General features: G+C 35.5%; 1 protein-coding gene across 1 annotated transcript in view; it reads right to left on the minus strand.

Annotated features, from left to right (window-relative positions):
* Positions 1–26,693, minus strand: part of Art4 (arginine methyltransferase 4) — a 327,729-nt gene that overhangs the window by 131,809 nt on the left and 169,227 nt on the right. Inside the window, 1 exon segment of the mRNA XM_090414215.1 lies at positions 5,811–5,892. Coding sequence (XP_090270341.1) covers positions 5,811–5,892 — 82 coding nt within the window.

Below are 26,693 nucleotides of genomic sequence, written 5' to 3' on the forward strand. Positions count from 1 at the left end.
CCTAAACTCGATCTTTTTTGTCACATTAAATTGATATGTTTTACGCATACTGTCAGCCTATTCAAATCATCATGCAAGCTCTCTACATCACCTTGATTAACAATTACCCTTTCCCTACCTTTGCATCATTAGCAAACAACTGGATACTTTCCTTCAAATTATATTCTATATCATTTACATACAAATTAAAAGCAGTTGTCCAAGCACAGAGAATTGCAGCACACCACTAGTCACCTGCTTTCTCCTGGATTCTGCTTCTTGCATATACAACTTTTGGGTATATGTCCATCAGCCACTCTTTTATCCGTATCATGAGTTTCATATCCATTTCAAAATCACGCCACCCTCTCACAGAGTATCATATTCTTATCCACCTATTCATCTCTCTCTTGACCAACTTTTCCAGTACTTTTATCGTCACAGACTTAGATCCTCTTTTATGCAACAGAATTTATTTTGCTCTCCTTCCAGAGCTGACTTAAATTAAGCAGCCTAGTCAAAAAACTTCCTCTGCACATTTTCTTAAAATGCGAGCTGATACCCCATCAAATCCCACAGCTGTATTTGCATTCAGATTCTGCAATATCTTATATACCTCTAACTGATCAACCTCTGTTCTCATATCAGTCCCTTCAACCCTATCATAACAGTATCTTCACCTAGATAATATATCCTTGCAAAATGATCACTCAGTAGTTCAACAGTTTCATCTGCCTCTGTTACCTGTAAGTTATCCTTCCTCCTGCTATCCACATAATCAAAACATTCTTTGGGATTTCCTTTTGCCTGTTTGGCTAATGTCTTCTCATAATCTGATTTTGCCTTCCTTACCATGCTGGTTACCCTTCTTGCCTGATTCTTGTACTGTTCATGAGTTAGCTGGTCACCTTTTTCCTTATATATCCTCCACAACATTTTTTTTTTTTTTGCAGCTCATGCTTAATGACACTACTCATCCATCTAACTCCTACTTGATTTACCCTCTGACCTTGGATATAAAGTATGATACTGCTTCTTCCAGATATCCCTTTACTATCCCTAAGGTACTGTGAAAATCTTTCCTTGCAGAACTTTATGCCATGGTACTGCTTAAAGCTGCCTTCTAAGTGTATCATAATCACTTGCCATATATCCCCTTTCTTAACTGGAATTTCCACATATTTTGCAACCTCCCAAGTCAAGAACCGCATGATCACTTTCCCCAATTGGAGGCAATTCTGGCCTATAACAAATCAAACACTCTTATACCTCAAGTCTCCTCCATCACATTCTGCTTCAAGTAATTATCTCTCAGGAGGTGTATAAATTCCATTTCCTTCCTGGCATGTGATCTTTTCCTCATTCCAATTTATGTCTCTGAAGTTGAAGTCAATCATTATAATTACCCGACTTGCATTCATTGTATTAATATGCTGATGCATGTCTTCCGCATCACCCCTGGCCTATAGCAGTAAGTTGCTTCCCGCAGCCTTGACAAGTGACCAAAAAGGCATAACTGTCATTAGGACAAGAGGCAAACTGTACTGGCCTTTAGGAAGTCTGCTTTGGATTTTTTTTTTCTTTCCTGTTGTTACGAACTATAACATGAGTCAAATGAGGCTAAAGTTTTGAATGGAAACACTGGGCATATGTTGAACTTTTTTGTTCGGACAGCTTTGGCACAATTGTTGGAGAACGCAGGTTTGGATAAAGGTGAGCGAAGTGGGGAGGAAAAGCACTCATCCTGGTGAGAATAATTTCTGTTATTAGATCAAAGAAAATGGTAGAATCGAAAGATTGGAAGCAGTAGTCAGACCATAGAAACGATGTGTAAAAGTCCCAAAGGTCATATCAATTATTGTGGTGACACAGGATACGAGGCTTTGAATGAATGGGAGAAGGCTGATCAGTAGCAAAGGAGACATGGACAAGGTTATTGTAAGACTTGCCAAGAGGACATTTAACATCAATGGTGTATTTGGAGGGAAAGCTAGTTTAAAAAATGTTCAAAGTGTTGGAAGAATGAGAAGGACTGTCTAGAATTCTGGTGGGTCGATAGACAATTTGGATTAGATCATTGCTGAAAGCAAACAGTTTTCACAGTTTCTTTACCAGCTTGGTCTGTGAAGTTAGAGAAGGGAGGCCAGTTGGAAATGTAGACGTTAAAATTGCCAAGGAAAATTATCTCACTGTTGGGCAGTTAGATTGTATGTGATCAACTTTCAGAGATAGTTAGTCAAAGAGATCAATGTAATCATCGCAGGGGAGCACTAGAAGCAGCAAATGATGGTAAAGTAAGGTGGGAGATCTTGAGCCAGAGCAAATCATATAAAGGAGATTCTAGGTCTGATGACCTTTGGCATGAGATATCAGACCTGACAAAATCACAGGCTCCATCCTTCTTGTGAAAGGTATCACAGAAGGTGAAATGTGGGAAGTTGAGATGAGATGTTGTTGAAGATGCCATTTGTGGTTCAGTGATGAACAATATATCAGGTTTTGATGACTGTAGCTGGTGGTGCACATCACTTCTATTGGAATTAAGAAGCCTGATGTTAGTGAAGTCAGTATGGAAGATTTTTTTATTGTGGGGAATTCTGAAGTTTTGTGGGTTTTTCTGGCTGTTTTTTTCCACAATTTTTTTTGAAGTGATTTTGATAATAGTGACCCTTTCAAGCTGCTTACTTGGACTTCCTCCAGGCACAACCTGGCAAAGTAAGCAGCAGCAATAGGATTATTTGCCAGTTGATCAGGAAGCCTCTTGAAGAATTATCATTGGTTCGGTCTAATGTGCTACCTGGTGACTGGCATGTGGAATTACACTATATCCTCGAATGGAGGAAGTATTAGTTCCCTGATTAAGGGAGCTACACAGTATGCATAAAGAGAAAACTGGGGGAGGGGGGGGGGACAGTAACCCTACTCTAGAGATGAAACATGACAAGAGCCACTTCATGCCTCCAAAAATTGGGATGGTGGTGTTTCACCAGGCAATGAAAGACATCTACTGCCTAGAAGTCTAGTTTGCTCACATTTCTCGATTCCTTTAGCCACAAAGGCAGTAATAGCAAAAACTGAAATAATTTCTCTGTCTTTGGGAGATCTGACACTGCCTGCCAGAGAATGGCTAATCAAAATCTGTTTTTTACTTCTTCTGGCTCAAGGTTTCCCAACCCCATTCAGTAGCATTCATTTGGTACATTTACTTCTTTTCAAACTCCAAAAATCACTCTGATCTCTTCACCTTCCTCTCCACGAAACTCAACCATCTACAATCCAATCATCCAAACTGTGAGTTCATTTTCCAAGGTGACCTTAACATCCACGACTAACTGGCTCCTCTTTTCAACACCAATGACCAAGCTGGAACAGATGTGGATGATTTTGCTAAAAATAATGGGCTAATGCAAATTATCATTTACCTACCAGAATTCCTGATAACCATTTTCACACTCTCCCACTCTTAATCTCTTTTTAATCAGTTCTCCTTCTAGATACCTAACAGATATTACCTCTACTCACAGCAAATCAAGATCACAATCATAGACATGTCTCCTCTCGCATAGAACACCCTTCTTCAATCATTCCAACTTCATCCTTTATTATTGCAAAGGTACCAAGTGAGATGACCTTTAGAATTTTTACTCTTACTTATCATCTAACAAGTGCTTCTGCTCCTGTGACTGGCTCAAACACCTGCTCCTTTCAAATGGAAGCATGCCTTCTATTCCTTTGCTATGGTCATCAGATGCAACTTCTGCTCACCTGCACTTCCACTTCACTCACATCCATATGGCATCACTATTACAGCACCTAAAGATAAACAATCTCCTGTGTTCAATCTTTTCCTCCAAGTCCTGAAGAGGTGATAAGGCAAACTATCTCCTACAATATCAGAATCTAAATATGGTATGCCTCCTGTGGTTTTCATCAAAAAGACATTGGAAGAATGGCCAACAACTAAGACACTAAAAAGTCTTGTGGTACAAATGGCATCTCTGCAACTTAAACACTGTGATCCAGAGCTAACACCTATCCAGTATCATCCATACAATATCTTCCATACTTAGCTGGCACTTATCCCAATGTGTGGATGCAATGATACACCAAACACTCCAAAAAGGGAGACAATGTACCAATCAAACTACTGACCAATTACTATCACCTCAATCCTCTCTGAAATAATGGATAGTCCACCAGTATGGATTCTGCCATTCAAGGTCCACAGCCAACCACTTAATCTACATCACCCACCACTGGAGATTTGTCACAGAAAGGTTTGGAGCAAAATACTTTGGATCTTGACATTTCTGGAGCTTTTGATCGTGTTTGGCATTGAGGTCTGCTAAGCAAACTGCCATACTTTCGTCTACTTGCCATCCTCAGTAACTGGAGAGCCAGCTTTACGGTTGTTCATTGTATGTCATGACTAGTGCTTTCAAGCTTCTTCATACCACCAATGGAGGAGTGCTTCAGGAGTTGTTCCACCGCCTATCCTCTTTCTACTATAGCTAAATTACCTACTCTCAATCAGATTTGCTGATGACAGCACACTCTCATTGCCCTACTCATCATTCTAGTAACCATGCAGTGCACAGACATCCCAAACTTCAAAACCATCTTCAATCAGTGCTTTAAAAACCAAACTCCATACCATCCTTCAACAGTGCAAGGACAATATGGTTACATTCAATGCGACCAAATCACAGTCTTGCCTTTTACCTTACAAAAGGCATCTCAGCTCTTCTATCTTTATCCTCAGTAATACAATAATTATCAAACAAGATCAGGTCACATTGCTTGGAGTAACATTTAACCTTACCCTCTCCTGGGATGAACACATTCCATCAATCACTCCCTCAGAATCTAAACTCCTAGGTATTCTTTTATGCTCAAGATACTAATTTTCACCCATCCAGCTACTAACTGTATACAAATCCCAACTCTACCCATCCTTAGAATACTGCTCACATATTCAGAGTTGTGCACCTGAAACCTTTTCCTAAAAATTCACAATGCTGTCCAGAGGAGAGCAATTTGTCTCATGGGTTAACCCCCCCCCCCTTTATAGACTCACTTAAACCTCTATATCACAAATGTAATGTTTTAGCATTGTGTCTGTTCTACCCGTACTTTGATGGGCACTACTCCACCAAACTGGCAGCCATAATTCCTCCACTTTCTTCTGGGCCTGTTAAAAAAAGAACAGAAGCTGCTTAGTATCTCCTTCCAGTGTGAACCTGTTTCTCTCCATCTTTCATTCCATCTACCTCTGTCAACTACAACAGCCTTCCTTATGAAGTATTCCCAAACATCTACAACAACTCTTCATGAAAAATGCCAATAAACTTCTTTCTCAATCCTCATCTGTATGTCACACATGGCACTGAGATATATTGATACCATACACCTCTCGTGTATGGAATCAATAAAATTACCATTCATCAAAATTGTTGAATGCAGATAAGCTTTTGTTTGGGAAATAAAAAATTAAAAATATAACAAATAAAGAATGTTCCAAATAGTAACTACCATATTATACTCAGGTAATAGTGATTGTCAAATTTGGATATAAAGCACAATGAATCTTCATAACCTTTTCAAATGAAGATGATTTAACCATATTTCATATGGAGAGGACAGGATTTTTTGGTTCACAAGCACAAACCAGTCAGAGAATACAAGAATTAAATGGCATCTCATAGCAGTAATTAAGTTTCTACAATGCCAAGTTACCTTGCTAGGACAGGCTACTGAACTTAACATATAAGAGGAAGAGAAGATACATTCAAACATACGAAAGATACATACATAAATACATACATACTTACAACAATAGGTTGTCTAAAATACTCTTTTACAGCTACATCTCGTAAAACAGTAAGATCCACTCCATGGAAAGACTGTTGATACCTAATAAAATTAAAAGAAAACTACCATTTAATAATTTTTAACTCTACATCGATGACTATTACATTTTAAAACATTTTTAATTCACCTGTCAGTAACATTACCCTCCAGTAACAAATGCTCTGCTAACGACCATATCGCTAAGCGTTTACAATAAATTCTTGGTACAATTATTATTATATGACACCTCCAAGGAGTTCAAAGACTCATCGAGGGAGGGCACCTACTCTAGAACTCTCCGTCTCCATCACTCAATCCACCAACTACAATGAACAGCATCATCTACACCAACGCCATCTACTGCCCACCACCACTAGTATTTTCACAGACAATCACCATGCCCATGGTGGGATTCGAACCTGCAACCTTTTGGCTGGAGAGCAGATATGCTAACCACTTGGCCAACCAGGCTGCCACCCCTAAACCTTCTACCTATCTAAGCTACATTGTTGTGTTCTCCATTTGACCACATGGCTCAAGATCACAATACCTTCCTCAACAGCCAGCACACTCCCTAATTGATATTTGTCTCAATATACAGATTACAGTAATGCTATTACTAAAAAACTATTACTTTTCAAGAAATAACAACGTATACTAAAATATTAATTATAATCAACAGGATCACAAAAACAATGATATGTGTACATAGGCACTAACACTGAGCAAAAGAGGCAGAAGAAAGGCAAACCAAAGTTGGGCCTAGAATTCTAAATGGCACGCCCTAGTGGGATAGAGTGGTTGGTAATAGCTGTTTGGCTGAAGATCTGAGGATGAGAGCTTCCCAAATTTGGGCAGTCTCATGCACCCAGATTGAGGCAGATTCGAGGAATAGTCTCTCATATTTGTATTTGCTGTGGTGTAATCAAGTGGCCTTCTTGCAGCATATCTGTGATAGTAATGGTGAACCGGATATAGTGCTTGTGTTCAGAAATTCTGATACTGGTGTCTAGGATAGTTTGCAACTATAAGGGACCTGGTAGGTCTGCAGTAGAATACTATAAGGGACCTGGTAGAATGCAACTGGTCCTTGGTGAAGTGGATAAGGGATGCCAGTTTTTTATGTGGTCTGCAAGTGGTTTTAAGGTTGTATCTCCTTAGGATCTATCAGGATAATGCTATTACTATTCACAATACATGGATACTTAAAATAGATCATGCCTTGGATACTCTGCACAAAATCAAATGAGAAAAAAAAAAAAAAAACTACTGTGCTTTCATGTTTGTATTCACATCAGTAAATACAAACATGAAAAACTTTTTTGTAATTGGCAGTGATCTTAAAAACCATGCCAACCTCGATAAATATGGTCAGTGATGTAAAACTTCCCAATACATATGAAGCTGTTATTCATGGGAATATCGGCAGCTTCACTTAGACCCCCCCCCCCCCCCCCAACAGCCCATGCTACCTAACAGTGCACAAAGAATTCCTCTTACTAAATTCCTAAATTAGGAATTCAGGCTTTCTGTCTAATCTCTTCCACTTATTTTCTGTATTGCTTCAGTCTGATCTGTTTCACTTGTGTGTGCATTGCAATTCTCATATTTTATTCCCTAGAGACAAAATACTAGTCATTAAATCTGTATATAAATCCTTCCAAGTGCTGTCTTTATTCCAATAAATCTTAATATTAAAGTAACATGTAAAAACCACAGTGATATCTTTAATTAGTAAAAGGATAGATATTTCTTACTAAAATTAATAGTACATCTTCAATGTCTGTAACAGTAATAGGAATGGAATACAGGCAAAACGTTTGGTGGATCACGTATTAAAACACAATTGTTACCGCATGTTAGGAAATAATAGAAATAACAAATTTAATCTATTAAGATAAATGGTATTACATAAGATAAAAGTCTCCCAGATTTTTGAGAGAGACATACAGTCATTTCTATTTAAATTCGGTAGATGTAAGATAGTTTCATAACTTTCTTTGAATAAGCGTGCATATTTGAATCTGCATCTATGGAGGAGAACTGCTTTATCCCACTGGACACTGAGTTATTTGTTATCCACTTTAAGGAATGTGATAATACTAAGTATTATCATGTTCCTTAAGTGCTCTCACTAGTCATTCCAGATCCTATATAAAAAACTCAACAGATTTTCTTGAAAAAATCAAGGATATAAAAATTACAGATTCTGAAATATTAGTTTTAACATCATTTCTCTGTTCACCAATATCCCATTAACCGACACAGTCAATTCTTTATATGAAGATTACCCTCCAGATATCGCAAGGATATTCGAATATGTCATCCACTGAGGTTATTTCAGTTGGAAAAACAAAATCTACAAACAAATTGAAGGTACTGCCATGGGTAGCCCTCTGTCTCTACCTCTGGCAAACTACTATTTGAAACAATTTGAAGATACTATGTTCTCATCCATTCATCCTCAACTATCTCTTTGGTATCGCTATGTCGATGATGTTTTTGCTGTTTGGTCACACACTGAAGATGAACTTTCCACCTTTCTACAACGGATAAATAACCTTCACCCACACATCCAATTCACAATGGAAAAAGAAAACTCTGGTACTTTACCATTTTTGGCCATCCTCCTTACTAGAACGTCTTCTGGTACCTTATCTACAAGCGTCTTTTGAAAACCCACATTTACTGGCAGATACATTCACAAAAAGTCTGTGCACCACATGTCTCAAAAAATTGGCATTCTTAAATCTCTAATTCATAGAGCACATTGTTTGCTCTTCCCCAATAATCTTACAACAAGAACTTTTCATCATTAAAAAGTTAATGGAATCAAATGATTACAATTCCAATCAAATCCAACAGATACTTGACTCTTATGTTCCAACACCTACAGTTTCTTCAACAGTCTGCAGAGTTCCTATTCTGTACATTTCAGGAATCTCAGAACCTATAGGTAGAATTCTAAAAAAGTATCAGTTGATTCCAACATATATTCCTATCACTAAAATTTCTTCTTTATTACCTTCTACAAAGGATAAACTGTCTTCTCTATCTTTGGCTGGCATTTACCAAATACCTTGCGAATGCGATGTCTCTTATTTTGGACAAACTGGCCGTTCTTTGGAAAAAAGAATAAAAGAACATCAATATTATATTGATTATAACAAACCTCTGAAGTCTGGTCTGGCACAGCACAATATAGACTCTACTCATAGTGTCCAGTGGGATAAAGCAGTTCTCCTCCATATATGCAGATTCAAATATGAATGCTTATTCAAAGAAAGTTGTGAAACTATCTTACCCCGCCCGAATTTAAATAGAAATGACTATGTCTCTCTCAAAGATCTGGGAGACTTTTATCTTATGTAAAAAAAACATTTATCTTAATAGATTACATTTGTTATTTCTATTATTTCCTAGCACGCGGTAACAATTGTATTTTAATAGGTGATCCACCGAATGTTTTGCCTGTATTCCATTCCTTTACTGTTACAGACACTGAAGATGTACTATTAATTTTAGTACAAAATATCTGTCCTTTTACTAATTAAAGATATTATTGTAGTTTTTATATGTTACTTTATTATTTAATTACTATGCCACAGGTACCACTAAAAATTAAAAAAAAAAAAATTAAAACCTTAATATGAATTACATATTTTTTCAATAATAGAAATGGCAAAGCTTAATGCTTTGATGGATCTGCCCTGCTCTCTAACGAAAGGGAAAATTAGATCTAATATAAAAAGAACCAAATACCTAATCATGTAATTTTAGAAGGTAAGGGATAACAAGATATTTGGTGCCAAACTTGATGAGCCAAAATGAACGATAAGAAAAAGGTGTTGAGAATACAGCTCAGTCATACAAACTTAAATACATACATTCAACAGCATAAAATACAACAAGAACATATTCAGTAAACAAAGACGAATGGAATGGACTATAGATTTTGAATTAAAATTATGAAAACTAAAAATTAAAGAACAAAAAGACACAAACAATAGTAAAGTATATATATATATGGAAACAGCAATCTAAGAATGTAGTGGCCATTTCATGTTAAAATATCATCAGATGGCATCATCTGATGTACATCAGATTGTATTTGAACAGTGTAAAAATGACTATAAACTTGTCACATGGTTTAAGATTATGTATTATGGAGTTTGGTTAGTTCGAAAGTAATCAGGAGTTTGATTGGTTGGAGATTGATGGGGGTAATGTATAATCTTTATACATTATTGATGGGGATAATGTATTATTTTATTTAAATGCCAAAAGGGCAGGATGAGAGGGTCTTTTGGTGATTATAGCATCCTGATTAGTTCTTATTACTACAGATCCAGAGCAAAGAAATTTGGTTTAGTTTTCTCAAAAATCGATAACGATAACTTTTTCAATTTCAGGGGTGTGTTTGGATTATATAATGTATAGTGATATTTCAGTAGTGGGATTTTTATTGATATTATTGGTTTTTGTTTGCATTTCTTTTCAGTGGTGGAATGCAAGTATTCTGATAGGAATATTACAATCTCAATAATGTACCAATAAACAAGACTAGACTTCAAAGAACAAATAATCGATCCAGTGTAGCAAGCACTGCATCCTGAGTGACAGTTAAACTTGCAAACAGTATTGTGCCATAATAGTATATCAGTCTGAGATATTGTGGCTTTATATTTTAGTAAATTTTATAGTTTGTTGCTTGTGGTGAAGACAATTTTGTAATTAGAATATTTGAAAATGCGTTTAATGGCTTGGAGATATTGTGAATATATCGGAATTTTTGAACAGCATAGGATTTAGTTAACTTGTTTTAAGAAAGAGGCATATGACCTTGGACTGCATGAATGGCATAATTATTAATTGTTGATGGTACTGGTGAGAACAGAATATGTCTTTAAGAGACATGATTTTTTCGATTAGAGCAGTGACTGAGGAAGTGTATTTGTAAGTGATGATGAATCGTGTTAAAATAACTTTTGATACAATAAAGGAGACAAGAGAAGAACTGTAAATAGTTGCCAATGTTGGTAGGTTTATGGTATACTTTAGTACTAATATTCATTATTAAAAAATTATGGAAACTACAGTATTATAATAAAATGTCAGTTTAATATAAACCAAAATAATCACCCGGTGTTTTGACTTTCATTTCAAAGTCATCCATCATCTGGAGTATACACATCAGTGACATTATGTACCGATCTCGGTGGAGAGCTGTCGTGTGGCTAATGCAACCCACGCTACAAAATTCATGTCAATTTGATCATATGATTGCATTTTTATCGATGTATGAAAGTTTTAAGAATGCATAGCACACCAGCACTCGTCTTGATTGGTCTAATGCAATTAATTGTAGAATAACTCTGAATACCTTATCAATTAATTTTCCAAACATCTTAAGATTTAAAAATGACTGAACATGTGATTGGGAGTGCTCATGTTTTTGCACTGCTGCAACTAAATAATTAAAGCTGGAATATCCATGCTTTTCTTTGGAGAATAATAAATGAGGCTAACATAGGTCTTGACCACACTTCACATCCAGTTAACCACTCTACTGTATTGTATTGTGAAATAGAGAAGTGTCTCATGCACCCAGTTTTTGCATCCTTGTGCTTGTTCAGTAAATTTGGAAGAGGAGGATGAGGCTGACCTCCTTCAACTACAATCATACAATCCACAAAAGTTCAGGCAGAAAATGGGACATTCAGTAGATTGTCAACATTGAAATGTATTTCCATTGCCAATGTAAATATGGACAAAAAAGTTATAAATTATTTATAGAAAATTATATAATAAAAACTGAAAGCTCCACCTCAAACCACAAACGCAATAGCAAATATAATGGAAGAAAGCTATATTAAAATGAAAATTAATAATGAACCAAACTGAAAAAAAAAAAAAAAATAAAACCAATACAGGTCTCATTCAAGGAAGTGGATTATCACCAACTCTTCAATATATATATATATACATATAAGGAAAAAATTTCAAGAGAATGGAGGAAAAACAAAATCATAGGGATTAAAATAGGAAATAAAGAGTTAACCAGCCTTTTGTATGCTGATGATCAAATTATTTTTGCTGAAAATGAAGACCAATTACAAAAAAATCTGCACATATTGAACAAAACAATAGAACAGTATGACATGAAAATCTCAATAAATAAAACAAAATCAATAGCCTTTCAAGGTAAAGAAATTAAAAGATGCAAACTAGTCATCTCCAATAAAGCAAAAGAACAAGTGAACAAATTTAAATATCTAGGAAATTATACAAGCCCTAATGGAGAAATTGACATTGCATAAAAAAAGCAAAAATTCCTAGCAGTCATTGGAACTTTGAATAGACTCTTCAATAAACATGTCTAGAACAACTCAAATAAAACTATATAAAATAATAGCCAAACCAATTCTGAAATATGGCAGTGAAACATGGACTTGGGGAGAAAGAGATAAAAGACAAGTGAAGGCTGCAGAAATGAAGTTCCTAAGACCACTTGCAGGCTATAAAAGAATAGACAAGATAAGAAATGAAGAAATAAGAAAAGTTATCCATAATCAACATAACGGAAGCCATCATAAACTACAGAAAGAACTGTAAAAACCATATAGAAAGAATGAATTAGGACAGTTGGCCAAATATCTTGGAAATATAAACCAAAGGGACACCGATCAAGAGGAAGACCCAGAAGGAGATGGGCAGAAGACTTTTTTTTTATGTGCATATAATAAACAACTAAGTTATACCAACTAGTTTCACCAACTAAGGCTGTTGGCATCTTCAGGGTACATAACTGATGTAAGGCACTAAAAAGTAAAAAACTGTTACAAACTATAATCAACCGATTCCAATTATATTAAACAAAGAACAGAGCGCGTACAATACAATCATAGAGCATGGATGATATCACTTGTTGTTATTTAGGAACGTTCTATAGTTGGCACTATAATTCAGTTCTGGCGAGTTGAAGGATCTGATAAGGGTCTTCCAGATCACGGGCAAGATTAGTCCTTGGTTCCTGTTAATGTTTTGTATACAGCGGGCAACTGTTGTGGCCACCTTAAAGAAGAAGATATATTAAGAACTTGTTTATATCAATGTTCTAAACATATCAGTTCAGTTCACACTTCATGCAAGCAAAATAGATGAAACTCAAAAAACAAAAACAGCAACGCATGACAAATAACAATGTTCAATTGGATTGTTGACACAATAACCAATAGCAGCCACTGATTTCTGGATGCTATTATCTCAGCACACACCCTGCCTAAAACCACTAGAATTTGACCCACACTGTGCCATCTGTATGTTCAAAGAGCTCAAAGGTGTTCATATTTGTGACTGCACATTCAGGCTATTAACATGAATGTGATGCAATGTATGTGTCAAAAAGTGTCCTCTTCATGAAGCAATTGGTATATTGTGTTTAATTATAGGAATCACACAAAGCAAGGAAACAATTAGGGAAGTCATTAACAGTAATAAATACAAAAATATAATATCGATATTACTATTCTGTGGGTGTGCACAGCACACCCCTGTTATTTGGTTATAAAGCATTAAGAGATATATTAAGCTAGAGAGCAATATGATTCCACATAATTCCTCACAGATAATTATCTGTTAAAAAAAATTAAAGCCGGTGTATTTGATGGACTGCAAATTAGAACTTTAATGAGAGACCCAAATTTCATCAACTCTATGAACGAAATTGAGAAAGAGGCCTGGACTTCATTTACGATGGTTGCAAATAATTTTCTTGGAAACAAAAAAGTGTGCAATTACAAAAATCTAGTGGAAACAATGCTTGAAAATTTCCAGCGCCTAGGTTGCAACATGAGCATAAAGCTTCATTTCCTATACAGTCATCTTGATAGATTTCCCGAGAATTTAGGTGCTGTAAGCAATGAACAAGGCAAAAGATTTCATCAAGATTTAAAAACTATGGAAGATCGGTACCAAGGAAGATGGGATTCTCACATGATGGCCGACTATTCAAAGGGATTGAATAATCGGCCATCATGTGAGAATTCAAAGGGATTGCCAAAACAGAACACACAGCAGAAATTGCTACAAACAAAAATTTATTCCCTGAAACTTATGTGTAAGTAAAATTGTTAAGTAGTTATGTATCTAATTATCGGCCTCTCTCGCATTCAAAGTGCCAGTACGTGCCGTTGCAGGTTCTTATGCATTTATTCGTTTACTAACAAGCGAGAGCGGTGAGCGCTCCGATTCTGATCTGTGCACCGCTTTGAATAATAGGCTATATTTTTGGGAATTTTTCAAAATTTCTTGATAAAAAGTTAGGAACAGATTTTTAAAAGTACATACTTTCAGAAAATAATATTAAAAAATCGATTTTTTTGATCCTCTAAATAGTACTGCCTCCTTAAAACTATCAAAAACTTACAAATTAGCAAAAAGAAAATGCCATAGAGGAAAAACCTGACGCGATAGAGAAAAATGAGTTTGATATTTAAAATCAGCACACCCAAATTAGTAAAAAACAAGTCTCATATAAAAGTCAGCAAAAATTGTGTTGGACTGTGTAATTATAACAAAACAGTATAGATGCCAATAAGGGCTGAAATTATTACTTAAAGTAAGGGTTTGCTGGAGAACTTGAAAGAACTTACATAAGCTGAATGTATGCAATACAATGTCTTGGTATTTTTATGCCACCATCATTTACGATTAGGATGGTTGATCAAAATTTCATAAGCTTCCTTGAATTTATGTTCATACAGGTTTTTGTAAGATATAAGGAACAGGTAACTTTCCAATCAATTTGACGTAAAGCGTTAAGAGCACAATCCAAGAGGCCTGCTTTACCAAAATTGTTACATTTAACGTGTCATTCGTGTTCTTTTTTATGGATTGGAATTATGCATCCAGTTTCACTAATATAAGATAAGTTACAAGTGTAATGGATTCAGTATACTCCAGGGTAGGTCAGAGGGGGAAGGGGTCCTACAAACCACCTATAAAAGTTTATGACTTTTATAGGTGGTTTATGTGGGCAAAAAATTACAATTACACCATTACAATCTTAAGTAGCATTAAGTTTTGATTTTCAATTTCAGTGGTAAATTGTATGTGCTCATGTTGTTTGTTTAGATGGCTGAGGATGACGTTTAAAGTTTGGCAGCCATGTGGCCAGATAACGAAAACACCATCAACGTATCTTAACCAAACTGTTGGTTTTAAAGTAAAGGAATCAGCATGTTACTCAAAAGCCTACCATATAAAAGTTAGCGGGGGGAATCCATGGCTGTGCCTTTTTCTTGTGTAGGTGAAAATTATTTTGCCACACTAAGTAAAAGGAACAGTGTGTAGGCAATAGCATACAGATATCTATAAGAGAAGAAATGCATTACTGATTGGAACATTTGTGAAAAGGGTAGGAGCATCAAAACTGACTAATATCATCTTTGTCAAAAGTTATGTTATTAATTTTATTTAAAAACTGTTGTGTGTTCTTTATATAAGAGGGGGAATTATCCACAAACTCCTTGAGTGTCGATGCCAATTTCTTGGCAAGGTAATAATTAGGGCTATCTATAACTTTGACTATCAGCCAAAGCAGAATGTTATGTTTGTGAATTCCATAAATTCTAGGGGAGTTATATGTTAACAGTTTTTTTTAAGTGTCCAATGTCCAAGAAGTGGCAGACTTCAGTAATTTGATATTTTTCTTCTTAATCCTGTCAGTGGATTATAGTTCACAAGTGGATAAGTGCTGCTATCAGAGTAATTAATTCATTCGATGATAAGCAGATCTGTTTAAGATGGCCACATATCACCTTTGTCAGTCTTTGTTACAACTATATCCTTATTAGGGATATTATTATAAATTAAGCATAATTATACTATAGATTAGAGATAATTAAAAATAACAGGCGATTATTTTCGCTTATATCAAACTGAAGTTTTACTATTACATAGTAGTTGTTTCCATAATGTTTAATAATGTTGCTGATCACTAACTATGAAAGAAAGGAGCAATACTGAGAGTTTATTTTTCACTTGGTTAGACTATAATAAGTTTAGTTTAATCCTTTATCTAAGTGTGAGCAAACAAAGTTTGCACCTGAAAGTGTCCTTCAGGACTGGGGTAAGGTAGTACAACACCGGGAAACTCGTTGCAAAGGTGGAGAAAGTTCTCATCACTCCTATCTCAGTATCTCCCCATAATGCAAAGCAGATCTCCTTGCAGATATGTGTATTGCTATGCATTAAGGCAAGGGCCACTACCCATACCGGTTTCGACCTTCATTGAGGTCTCGTCAGTGGGAGCCAGGCCCAGTAGTGGAGACACCAGGCAGAAGCAATGAGAGGTCATCCCAACCTATAGGAGTTGCCAAAGGGTGTACAACCTTATTATTAAATTACTCCAGATTCAGAGAAAGATGTTGAGAGTTTATTTTTCACTTGGTTAGACTATAATAAGTTTAGTTTAATCCTTTATCCAAGTGTGAGCAAACAAAGTTTGCATCTGAAAGTAGTGGCCCTTGCCTTAATGCATAGCATTACACATATCCGCAAGGAGATGTGCTTTGCATTATGGGAGATACTGAGATAGGAATGATGAGGGCTTTCTCCACCTTTGCAACGAGTTGCCCGGTGTTGAACGACCTTACCCTAGTCCTGAAGATACTTTCAGGCACAAATGTTGTTTGCTCACACTTGGATAAAGGATTAAACTAAACTTATTAAAGGAGCAATACTAATATAATGGAAATATCCCGTGAAAGTCAAACCTGTTCTCCAACCAAAAAAGATATCAATTTGAATTCAATGTGGCACAAGAGTTTAAATGTATGTCTTTAGATTGTGGATAACAAGCAGAGTGGGCTTACTCTGGTGGAGGCCTGAAGTGGCTTGAGAAGGAGGTATATGTGATCTCTAGAGTAGGGTTACAACAGCTCCAACCTTCAATCCATCTATGGTACTAATGTATTATATGTTTAAAAAATTCAAGGGGTGGAACAAATCCTGAAACACATCCCAAATCAACATCAGAGTTCAAGATCAGTACTATCAACATTAAGCCTCAACTGCAAAGAAATAGAGGTCGCTGAAGAACTAGATAAGTACTAGATCGACATAATAGGGGTAAGTGAAACAAAAAAGACAAAACTGGTGAGATATTTCTAGGCAATAAATACAAAATATTATATTCTGGGTATAACAATCAGGGAAAAGAAGGAATAGTTATGGTATTCAACATTAAATATGATGCTAATCTTCTAAATGGCAGATAATATCAAGTAAAGTGATGTGAGCAAATATCAGAATGGGGGAACTGGACAATGAAATTTATTTGTGCCTATGGTCCCACAGAAGGTTCTATTAAGATAGAAGTGTAGGAATTTTATGAGTCTTTAGAGAAATCAACTGACACAATGAAAAAGGAAAAGTTGGTCCTTGTTGGGGATCTAAATAGCAGAGTAAGAAATGACTGTCAGACATACAAAAATATTTTGTATGTCTGACAGGTACAAATAGTACAAGTATTAGTTCAGTTTCTTAACTAATACTTGTACTATTAGTTAAGAAAGCAAAATATAAAAGAAAGCCTGTTACAATTACTTAGAAAGAAGTAAAGTTGAGGAGAAAATTGTATGTCTAAGTAGAATTATATTGTTAAAGTTATTGATGTCAAAATTATAATCTGTGCAAGAATGTAAATCTAAGTGCAAACAAAGGTTCAAAGGGTACTAGCTAGCTGCCTACGATGATGTAACACCCGCAACGGAGGCGTTCGTGGAAGGCGAGCTGAACTCACGTTCGCCGAAATGAGCGCTCTTCAAAGAGCAGAAGTGTGATGCAATCACGTAGGGGTGAATAGGAGAGCACAATGAGAGATCCTCCAATACGAAAAGAGGGCGCTACAAAGAAGAATAAAAAGCGAGTTCACTTGGGTTTGAACCCTCGTTTTTTCTGTTCCTGTTTTCTCGTATGGTTAAGCAGAGTACTGACCGATCGACAACGCCGAAAGTAATCTCCTTCCCGGTTGCTATCTGAAGGAGTCGGGCATGCTATACGTGAGCTGACGGCAGACACCAACTAGGGCCATCGGTAAAAGTGATGGGAGACAGCGGAAAAGTTCCCCAAAAAGGATGGCTGAGATGACGATAACGATCCAGTAGATGAGCGTTTGTGCGGCAAAGTGCAAGAAATGGCAATTTGCGTTGATCAGTGTAACCTCCACGTGGATGCGATGCGATAAAGCAGAAAGAGATCTGACTACTATGGACGGACAAAAGAAGTGCAATATCCTCATAGGACACTGGTAATGTACAGTAAATTCCTTATTCTTGTAACAATTAGTATTGGGGTAAAGAGAGAAGAACAATTTCTAATTGAGAAGAAAGAGAACTTTTAAGTGACCTTTGTACTCAGTAACGTGTTAATCATATTGAACTAGTAGTTTGAAAGCCTGAGTATGCAACACTTAGTTGAATGTGAATGGATTTTTGTTAGTAAGTTTTACTTAGAATTTTGAACTAGTGTTTTATGATGAATGCATACTTATTTAACCTAGAAATGTAAATAGTGTATTTGATAATTAGAATGTTCCCCATTGCTTAGTTAGTGAATTAGAATTTTGATATAACATACTTTTGATGTGTGGAAGTTTATTGTATGTAAATTGATAATTAATAAACATGTGTTTTCTATGTAAGTCTGAGTTTGTCTGAGCATGAGACTGATTTTAGCACTCGCTAAAGTTCAAACCTGTGAATAAGGGGAAATTAAATGTGAATAAGAGGAAATTAAGGGATAATACTTGAACCCTGGGAAGGTTTCTTTGTACAAGAATTCTTCTGTACTAGGACTCTGGCTGGCGCAGCTATATGAAAAAAAATTTTTCAGAGTTCCAAAAGAAGAAGTGATCCCAGAGAGATAGGTTAGAGATTTCAGGCTTAATAGGTACGACAGGGATTTAGGATAGAGAAATAACAGAAAAGTGACGCCATAACAATGAACCAGTCAACATAAAGAATCATTCATAGCAGCTGTAACAATAGCGCAGACAATATTTAACGATTGTCAGGCATACAAAAATATTTTGGGGAAATTTGGAGAAAAGAACAAACCTAATAATAATGGCAAATACCTGTTGGATGTCTGCTAAGGATATGGACTAGTTATTACTAATACCATGTTCCAACATAAAAATGTGAATGAATTCACATGGAGAGAAGAGGCAAGGAATAAGAAAAGTCACACTGACTATGTTATTGTTGACAGTGATGTTTTCTCACTGGTGCAGAACCTAGGGTGTACAGAGGATTTGAAATTGGAAGTGATCACCATTTTGTCTTGAGCAGGAAAAAATTTAATTTCATGTTGAAAAGAATAACATGTAAGAAAGTTTTAAGCGAATAAAAGTTGAGCAGCTCTCAGATGTGAACTGTACACTAAAATACACAAAGATTATTGAAGAAAAAATGAAAGAGTTTCAGAACAGGAACCAAACCTTGGAGATTCAGTGGCAAGCCTTGAAGAAAACCCCGATTGATTCAGCCAGAGAGGCATCTGGTGAGGATGTCTGTAAGGATAGAAAAATCAGAACTCCATGGAAGGAGTTCTGATTTTTCTCACAGGAAGTTAAAGAGGCAGTGAAAGAAAAGAAGAAAGCATATTGAAAGTTCCTGGCGAATTATCAGCTTGTGCTCTTAGAGAATACAGAGACAAATGTAAGAAAGTGAAACACTGTAAAACTAGCTAAACAAAAGTCATGGGAGGACTTTGGCAAGAATATAGAAAATAAATATCAAGAAGGTGGCAAAATATTCTGGAGGTTGTTGAAGAAGCTTAGGAATGGAGGAAAGAGTGCTGTAAAAGGAGTTAGAGATGATAAAGGTGACATGAAAACTGCAGAAAAAGATATCCTTGAAGTATGGAGTAATTACTTTGAAAAACTGCTAAATGAAACAAGCAGTAACAGCACAGCAGTAAAAAACACTCAAAAGGCATGTAATCAGGAATATATATCCATACTTAAAGTAGAAAAAACCATGAAAAGCCTGACATGTGGAAAGGCAGCAGAATTAGATGTTATTCGACCAGAAATGATCAAGTATGAGGTATAAAAGTTTTAAAGTGGCTGCACTGCATACAGTAGTTCAGAGTCAGAGGACTTGGACAGAGGGACGAATTCCATATGATTTGAGTAGAACTCTCATAGTACCTATATATAAAAAGGAAAATAAAACTGAATGTGAGAATTACAGAGGTATTTCTCTACCGAGTGTTCCTGGTAAGATTAATGCAAGTATACTTGAGAAAAGTTTAAGAAGGATTGTGAAAGGGAAGCTTGGTGAAGAACAAGCTGAATTCAGGACAAATAGAGGCTGTCAGGATATATATGGTATATGTCAGAATGTCAGACTTTCACTTTATGGCAAATAGTTGAGAAATCGTTGGAATATAACAAAGTTCTGTATTTAAGTTTTGAAGACCTGTTCAGTCTTTATTTCAGTTGTAAGTCAGCAGTTAGAATCAAAGGAAGTACAGGAAGATTGTATGATATTAAATTTGGTGTCACGCAAGGATGTACATTATCTGCTATGTTATTTATTATCTATATGGATCACAATGTGAAGGAAAGCAGTATTAAACTTAATACACAAACTGGAGATGTTGATCTCAGCTCTTTACTTTATGCAGATGATGGTATACTTCTAAATAAATCCAGTACAGTCTTTAAGATTCCCTGACTAAACTGAATAACTGTTGTAATAAATTTGATATGAAAATCAGCAATAACAAGACAAAGAAAATGAAAATGGAAGAAACATTCAAAATATCAACTACATCATGAATGGAGAACCTATAGAACAAGTGAAACATTTCAACTACTTAGGAACAATTTTTGTGAAGATGGTAAATAAAATATGGAAATACACATCAAAATCAACAAAGCCAGTATGGTAGGAAGCAATTGAATAAATTTATATGGAATAAGAGAGAAATTAGTGAAAACTCTAAATTACTATATACAAGACAATGTTCAAACCAATTTTAACTTATGGATCTGAGAGCAGGGTTAGAAATAAAACAAACAAAGACTAGAAACCACAGATATGACTCCTGAGATAGATTAGTGGCGTGAACAGATGGCATCAATGGCAATTTCATATTAAAAACGAGGATATTAGGAAAGAATGTGACATTGTTAGCATTCAGGAAAGTGCTAGCAGAGCTAATCTCAGGTGGCATGGTCATCACTTATACAGAGTGAGAGAGGAAAGATTTGGAAAACAAATTTTCTCTGCCAGGTTGGCAGGAAAGAGACCCAGATGAAGATCAAGATATAGGTGGATTGATTCAGTAAAAAGTGCCTTAGAAGACAGAAATATAAGACGTGATAATGTTGGAGTCTTGACAGATAACAGATTGTTTTGGAGGAAAATTGTTGATAGGAAGTTAATAGTGATGTAAGTTCTTCATGCAGTACTATCATATCCTGTACACCCCTTGAGGGTACATGTTACGAATTTGATGATGATTGGTTGATGTGTTAGGCATATAGTGTTCTGGAAAATTCACTTTGCAGTAGAAAGGGATCCACCCAATTTGATATGTACAGTATGTTCAAGGGTTAAAAAAGGGAACTTTCTTTCCTTTGACTTCATACTTAGTGTTGCTAAATGCTCTTAATTTAAAACTTCTCTGAGCACTACTTTGTATCTGAAAAACCATATATAGCTCTACTCTTCTACTAAAGAATCTTAAAATCAGGCTGATAATAATCAATCTCTGAACAATTTCACACCACTCTCATTCATACGGACATTCAGTTTCTGATGCTACATTTTCTATATTTCCATGATTGCTGTTCATTAGCATCAGCTTAATATTACTCCACTCTTCTATAAAGAGGAATGATGGCTAATTACCATTCCTTATAATGTTCAGCTCTAAGCTCACAGGATAGCTTTTATTGCTTTAATTTCATCACTTGTCCTCTAAAGCAGCTTCCATTACATGCACTTTCTAAATAGTACAATGTGTAGGTTTTGTAATCTAATATTAATCATTATCTTCTTTCTTCTCAAGAAGATAAAGAAGAAAATTAATAAAAATAATGTTAATTAATAGTCTATGTACCAAGCATATATTCAACACCACATATTATTTAAAAAAGCACAATGGCAAAAGATTTTTTTGCCATTTCTCTTTTCATTTGGACAGTACTCTTCTTCCAACACCCCCTCCAAAAAACTACTGTTATAATTAAGTTAAGGGGATAATGGATTAAACTACTGTTATGCTAGCAACACTAAATTAAAAATAAACAGATGCTTTATTTTAATGTCAACAGTCCATTCCAACAAACTACTGTTATGCTAGCAGCACCAAGTTAAAAATAAATAAATGCCTTATTTTAATGTCAATAGTTTACAGATGTTATTTGATGTTTGCTAATGTAAACGACCTTGAATTATGGCACTACCACCATACACAAGACAGTTGTTGTTGTTGTTATTATTATCATCATCATCCAAGACCTACAGGGAATCAAGGACTCATCAATAGAGGCTATAAATCAACCAAACCAACTGACATAACTTCCACTAAATACATTCACACTAGATGAACTCCACACAGGGGCTACGCACTTCGCAACCATATGCCTGGGGAAGGAGTGTCCTAGGTTCAATTCCCATTGACGACGTGAGGAGCTTAAGGACTTTCTCAGCCAAGTTAGCAGGTCTTGGGCGTGGACAGCAAGGTATTTTCACACCGGTTTATCTGGAGATTTTCATTCACAGGCTACAGTCATAGGATGTAATACAGCAAGGAAAGCAACGGGAAACCACCTTGCTCATAATCATTTCCCTAGTATGGTAGCATATAAGTACTCCCACCAGCCATATGGCTGTGGGAACAGAATAATAGAATAGATGCACTCAGCATCCCTAAAGGCAAACTATTCCACTCACTCACTACTATGAGAGAAAAACCTAGCTCTTATTCCTTTCTTGATTGTGCACAAACTTACGAGGATAGTCTGAAAAGTTCTTGGCCTAACAATAAAAAAATGAATTTATAATTTCAACATTATTTTCATTTTTCAACATAATCTTCCTTAAAACTAATACATTTATTCCAGTGATGCTCCAGCGCCATTATCCCGTCCCTGTAGTGGTTCTCAGTAAGATCAGCAAAATATCCCTCTACAGGCTGCAATCACCTCTTGATTCGAAGAAAAATGCTGACCAGCGAGGAAGAGATAGAAGTCAGAGAGTGCCAAATCTGGGGAATAGGGTGGATGTTCCAATATTTTCATAGATTCCAATAGATTCATAGTGCAGATCCCTTAATTTTCCCATTGCCAAAACATCTTTGTGGGCAGGTGCATTGTCCTGATGAAAGATGACTTTTTTCTTCTGCAAACTGGGTCTTTTCTCACAAATTTTTTCGTCTAGTCTGGTTAAAAAATCGGAATAATATTTCCCGGTTAATGTTTTACCCTTTTCAATATAATTAATAAACAAAATGCCTTTAGCATCCCAAAACACCGATGCCATGACCTTCCCTGCTGATGGAACCGACTTTGTCATCTGTGGCGCTGAACAACCAGCTTCTGTCTACTGTTTTCGCAGTTTGGATTCTGGTGTGTAATGGTGAATCCAAGTCTCACCCATAGTAATAAATCGACACAAAATCAGTTTTATTCTTGTTAAAATGCTCTAAGTACTGTTCAGAGATTTTCATGCGAGTGCATTTTTGATCTGCTGTGAGCAAGAATGGCACCAATCTTTCCATAAGATAATATCCTATAACACCTATTATGAAATTACAGACCTCTATCATATCACCCCTCTTTCTCCTGTTAATCAGAGTCTGTAATCGAAATACTCAATCTGTATTCATAATCAAAATCCCATAAACTGGATATAATCTTTATAACTCTTCTTTGCATCCTTTCTATAGCTTCTTTATCCCCCTTGGAACGTGAGAGACCAAATCGGCACACAATAACCCAGGTGCAGTCTTATCAAGGCCTTATAAGGAGGCGATTGACTTCTTTACATACCAAGGTTCTCTTCAACATTAGAATTATCTTCTCAGTTGCATCTGCAACTTTTGCTACGTAACCTTTGAACTTCCTATTCACACTTATAACAAGATCCTTAGCCTTTTCATTTTCTTCTAGCATAACTCTGCTAATATAACATGCCTCTAGTAATCTCATCACACCAAAGTGCATAACTTTACACTTACTACCTTAAACTGACAGCCATTTTTGTTTGCCCAAATTTTGAGCCTATTCAAATCAAATCATTTGAGCCTATTTAGATTCACAGTCAAGTACCTTCCTAATATTCTCATTTTTAATATGCCATTGATGCCATCTGTTGGTGCCCTTAATCTTTCTCAGGACTCATATCTGCAGTCTCTAGTCTTTGGTCAAGTGTTTTACTTCTGACCCAGCTCTCAGATCCATAAGTTAAAACTGGTTTGAACACTATCTTGTATACAGTTAATTTAGTGTTCCGACTAATTTCTCTCTTATTCCATATAAATTTATTCAATTGACTTCCTACCATACCAACTTTGCATAATTCTGTTGTCTATTTCCATATTTAATTTACCATCTTCACTAAAAATCGTTCCTGAGTAGCTGAAATGTTTTACTTATTCCATAGGTTCTCCGATCACAATGCAGTTGACATTTTCAATGCTTCTGCCTATTTTCATTGTCTTCATCTTGTTATTGCTGACCTTCATACCATATCTATTCCAACAGCTACTCAATTTAGTCAGGGAATCTTGTAGACTTGTAGCAGATTTATTTAGAAGTATAACATCATCTGCATAAAGCAAAGGGCTGACAATAACATCTCCAATTTTGATATCAGGTTTAATACTACTTTCCTTCATAATTTGATCCATATAGACAATGAATAACAGAAGGGATAATGTACATCCTTGTCTCACACCAGATTTAACATTAAACCATCTTCCTGCACTTCCTTCAATTCTAAATGCTGACTTACAACTCAAATAAAGACTAAGTATTGCTTGATATAATGCCCCATTGACACCATATAACTGTGGGCGTACTGAATAGCTTCTTTCTTGGCACCTTGTCATATGCCTTTTCCAGATCTACAAAACTTAAATAGAGATTTCTGTTATATTTCCATGATTTCTCAACTATCTGTCGCAAAGTGAAAATCTGATATTGACAGCCTCTATTTGGCCTGAATCCAAGTTGTTCTTCACCAAACTTCTCTTCCATAATCCTCTACAAGCGTTTCTCAAGTAGACTTGCATAAGTCTTACCAGGAACACTCGGTGGAGAAATATCTCTGTAATTCTTACATTCAGTTTTATTTCCCTTTTCATATATGGTACTATGAGAGCTCTACTCCAATCATCGGGAATTCATCCCTCTGTCCAGGCCTTCTGAACATTGCAGTGCAACCACTAAGATTTTTTAAACCTCCATACTTCAGCATTTCTGGTTGAATATCATCTACTTCAACTGCCTTTCCACATTTCTGGATTCAAGTATGGATATGTATTCTTGACTGTATGCCTGTTGAGTGTTTTTTACCACTGTGCTATCACTGATTGTTTCATTTAGCAATTCTTCTAAGTAATTACTCCATAGTTCAAGGATATCTTTTTCTCCAGTTTTCATGTCACCTTTATCTTATCTCTAATTCCGTTTACAACACTCTTTCTCCATTTCTGAGCTTCTTCGACGGGTACACGACAACTGGACAATGGACAACCGGGCGACGGTCAACTGGGTAACGGAATAAAAGATCAAATATCCAATTCTATTCTGTTGATCTATTACCAGATAAACTTAAATAATATATTTTGACAAATGAGTTAAAAGAATGGTATAAACATAAAATTCGAAATATCTCAGTTATAATTATGTTTATTTTTACTGTGTAGAATTACAAATTATATAGTCATATTGAAATTTCCAATACAAAAAATGAGTCAGCTAGTTAATAAATAAAGTTAAGGGGATAATAAATCCCTCATTATTTTAAAGCCGAATAAGAAATTCGAAGATCCAAATCTAAGAGTTTCAAGCCGAATAATGTTCGGCGAGTCCAAGTGTAAGTCAACACCTGGTAGTACAACACTAGGGCAACTCGAAGCAAAGGTGGAGCAAGTTTCGATCACTGCCCTTAATATTTTCTCATAATGTAAAACACAGCTCCTAGGAGATGTATCACTGTTTTACATTATGAGGGAAGGTCACTACCCAGACCGATAAAAATAGCCTCTTGGCTATTGTAGTAGTTAATAAATATTTATTATTATATATTTTCGTTTATATCATATACCAAAATTTGTGGGATCATTTAAGAAAGAGATGGTTAAAAAGAGTGCTCCGAAAATGATTTAAAAATGAAAAGTTATAATTGCACAATATTAAAATAAAGAAAACAATAAAAATACAGTTTTTTAATTCATTTAGTAATGTTATTTTGTAATTAACAAACATAATTTATAGTTTAATTTCTAGTAATCTAACCTAAACTAACTACACAATAAAAATAAACTTAAATTGAAATAAACTTAATTATAAGTGAGATTTTTCAAATAACCTAACCTTACCTTACCTAATTACGCAATAAAAATAAACTTAAAATTAAACTTAAACTTAAAATAAACTTGATTATAAGCGAGAGTTTTCAAATAACCTAACTAAACTAATCCAACCTAACCTAACTAAACTAATCCAACCTAACCTAACTAAACAATAAAATACATAAAAATAAACTTAAATAAACTTAATTATAAGCGAGATTTTTCAAATTTTATGTTTATACCGTTCTTTTAACTCATTTTTA

The sequence above is a fragment of the Typopeltis vanoorti genome, chromosome 25 (genome assembly GCF_054136105.1).
Source record: "Typopeltis vanoorti isolate ZY-2024b chromosome 25, IOZ_Tvanoo_1.0, whole genome shotgun sequence".
In the NCBI taxonomy this organism is placed as follows: Eukaryota; Metazoa; Arthropoda; class Arachnida; order Uropygi; family Thelyphonidae; genus Typopeltis; species Typopeltis vanoorti.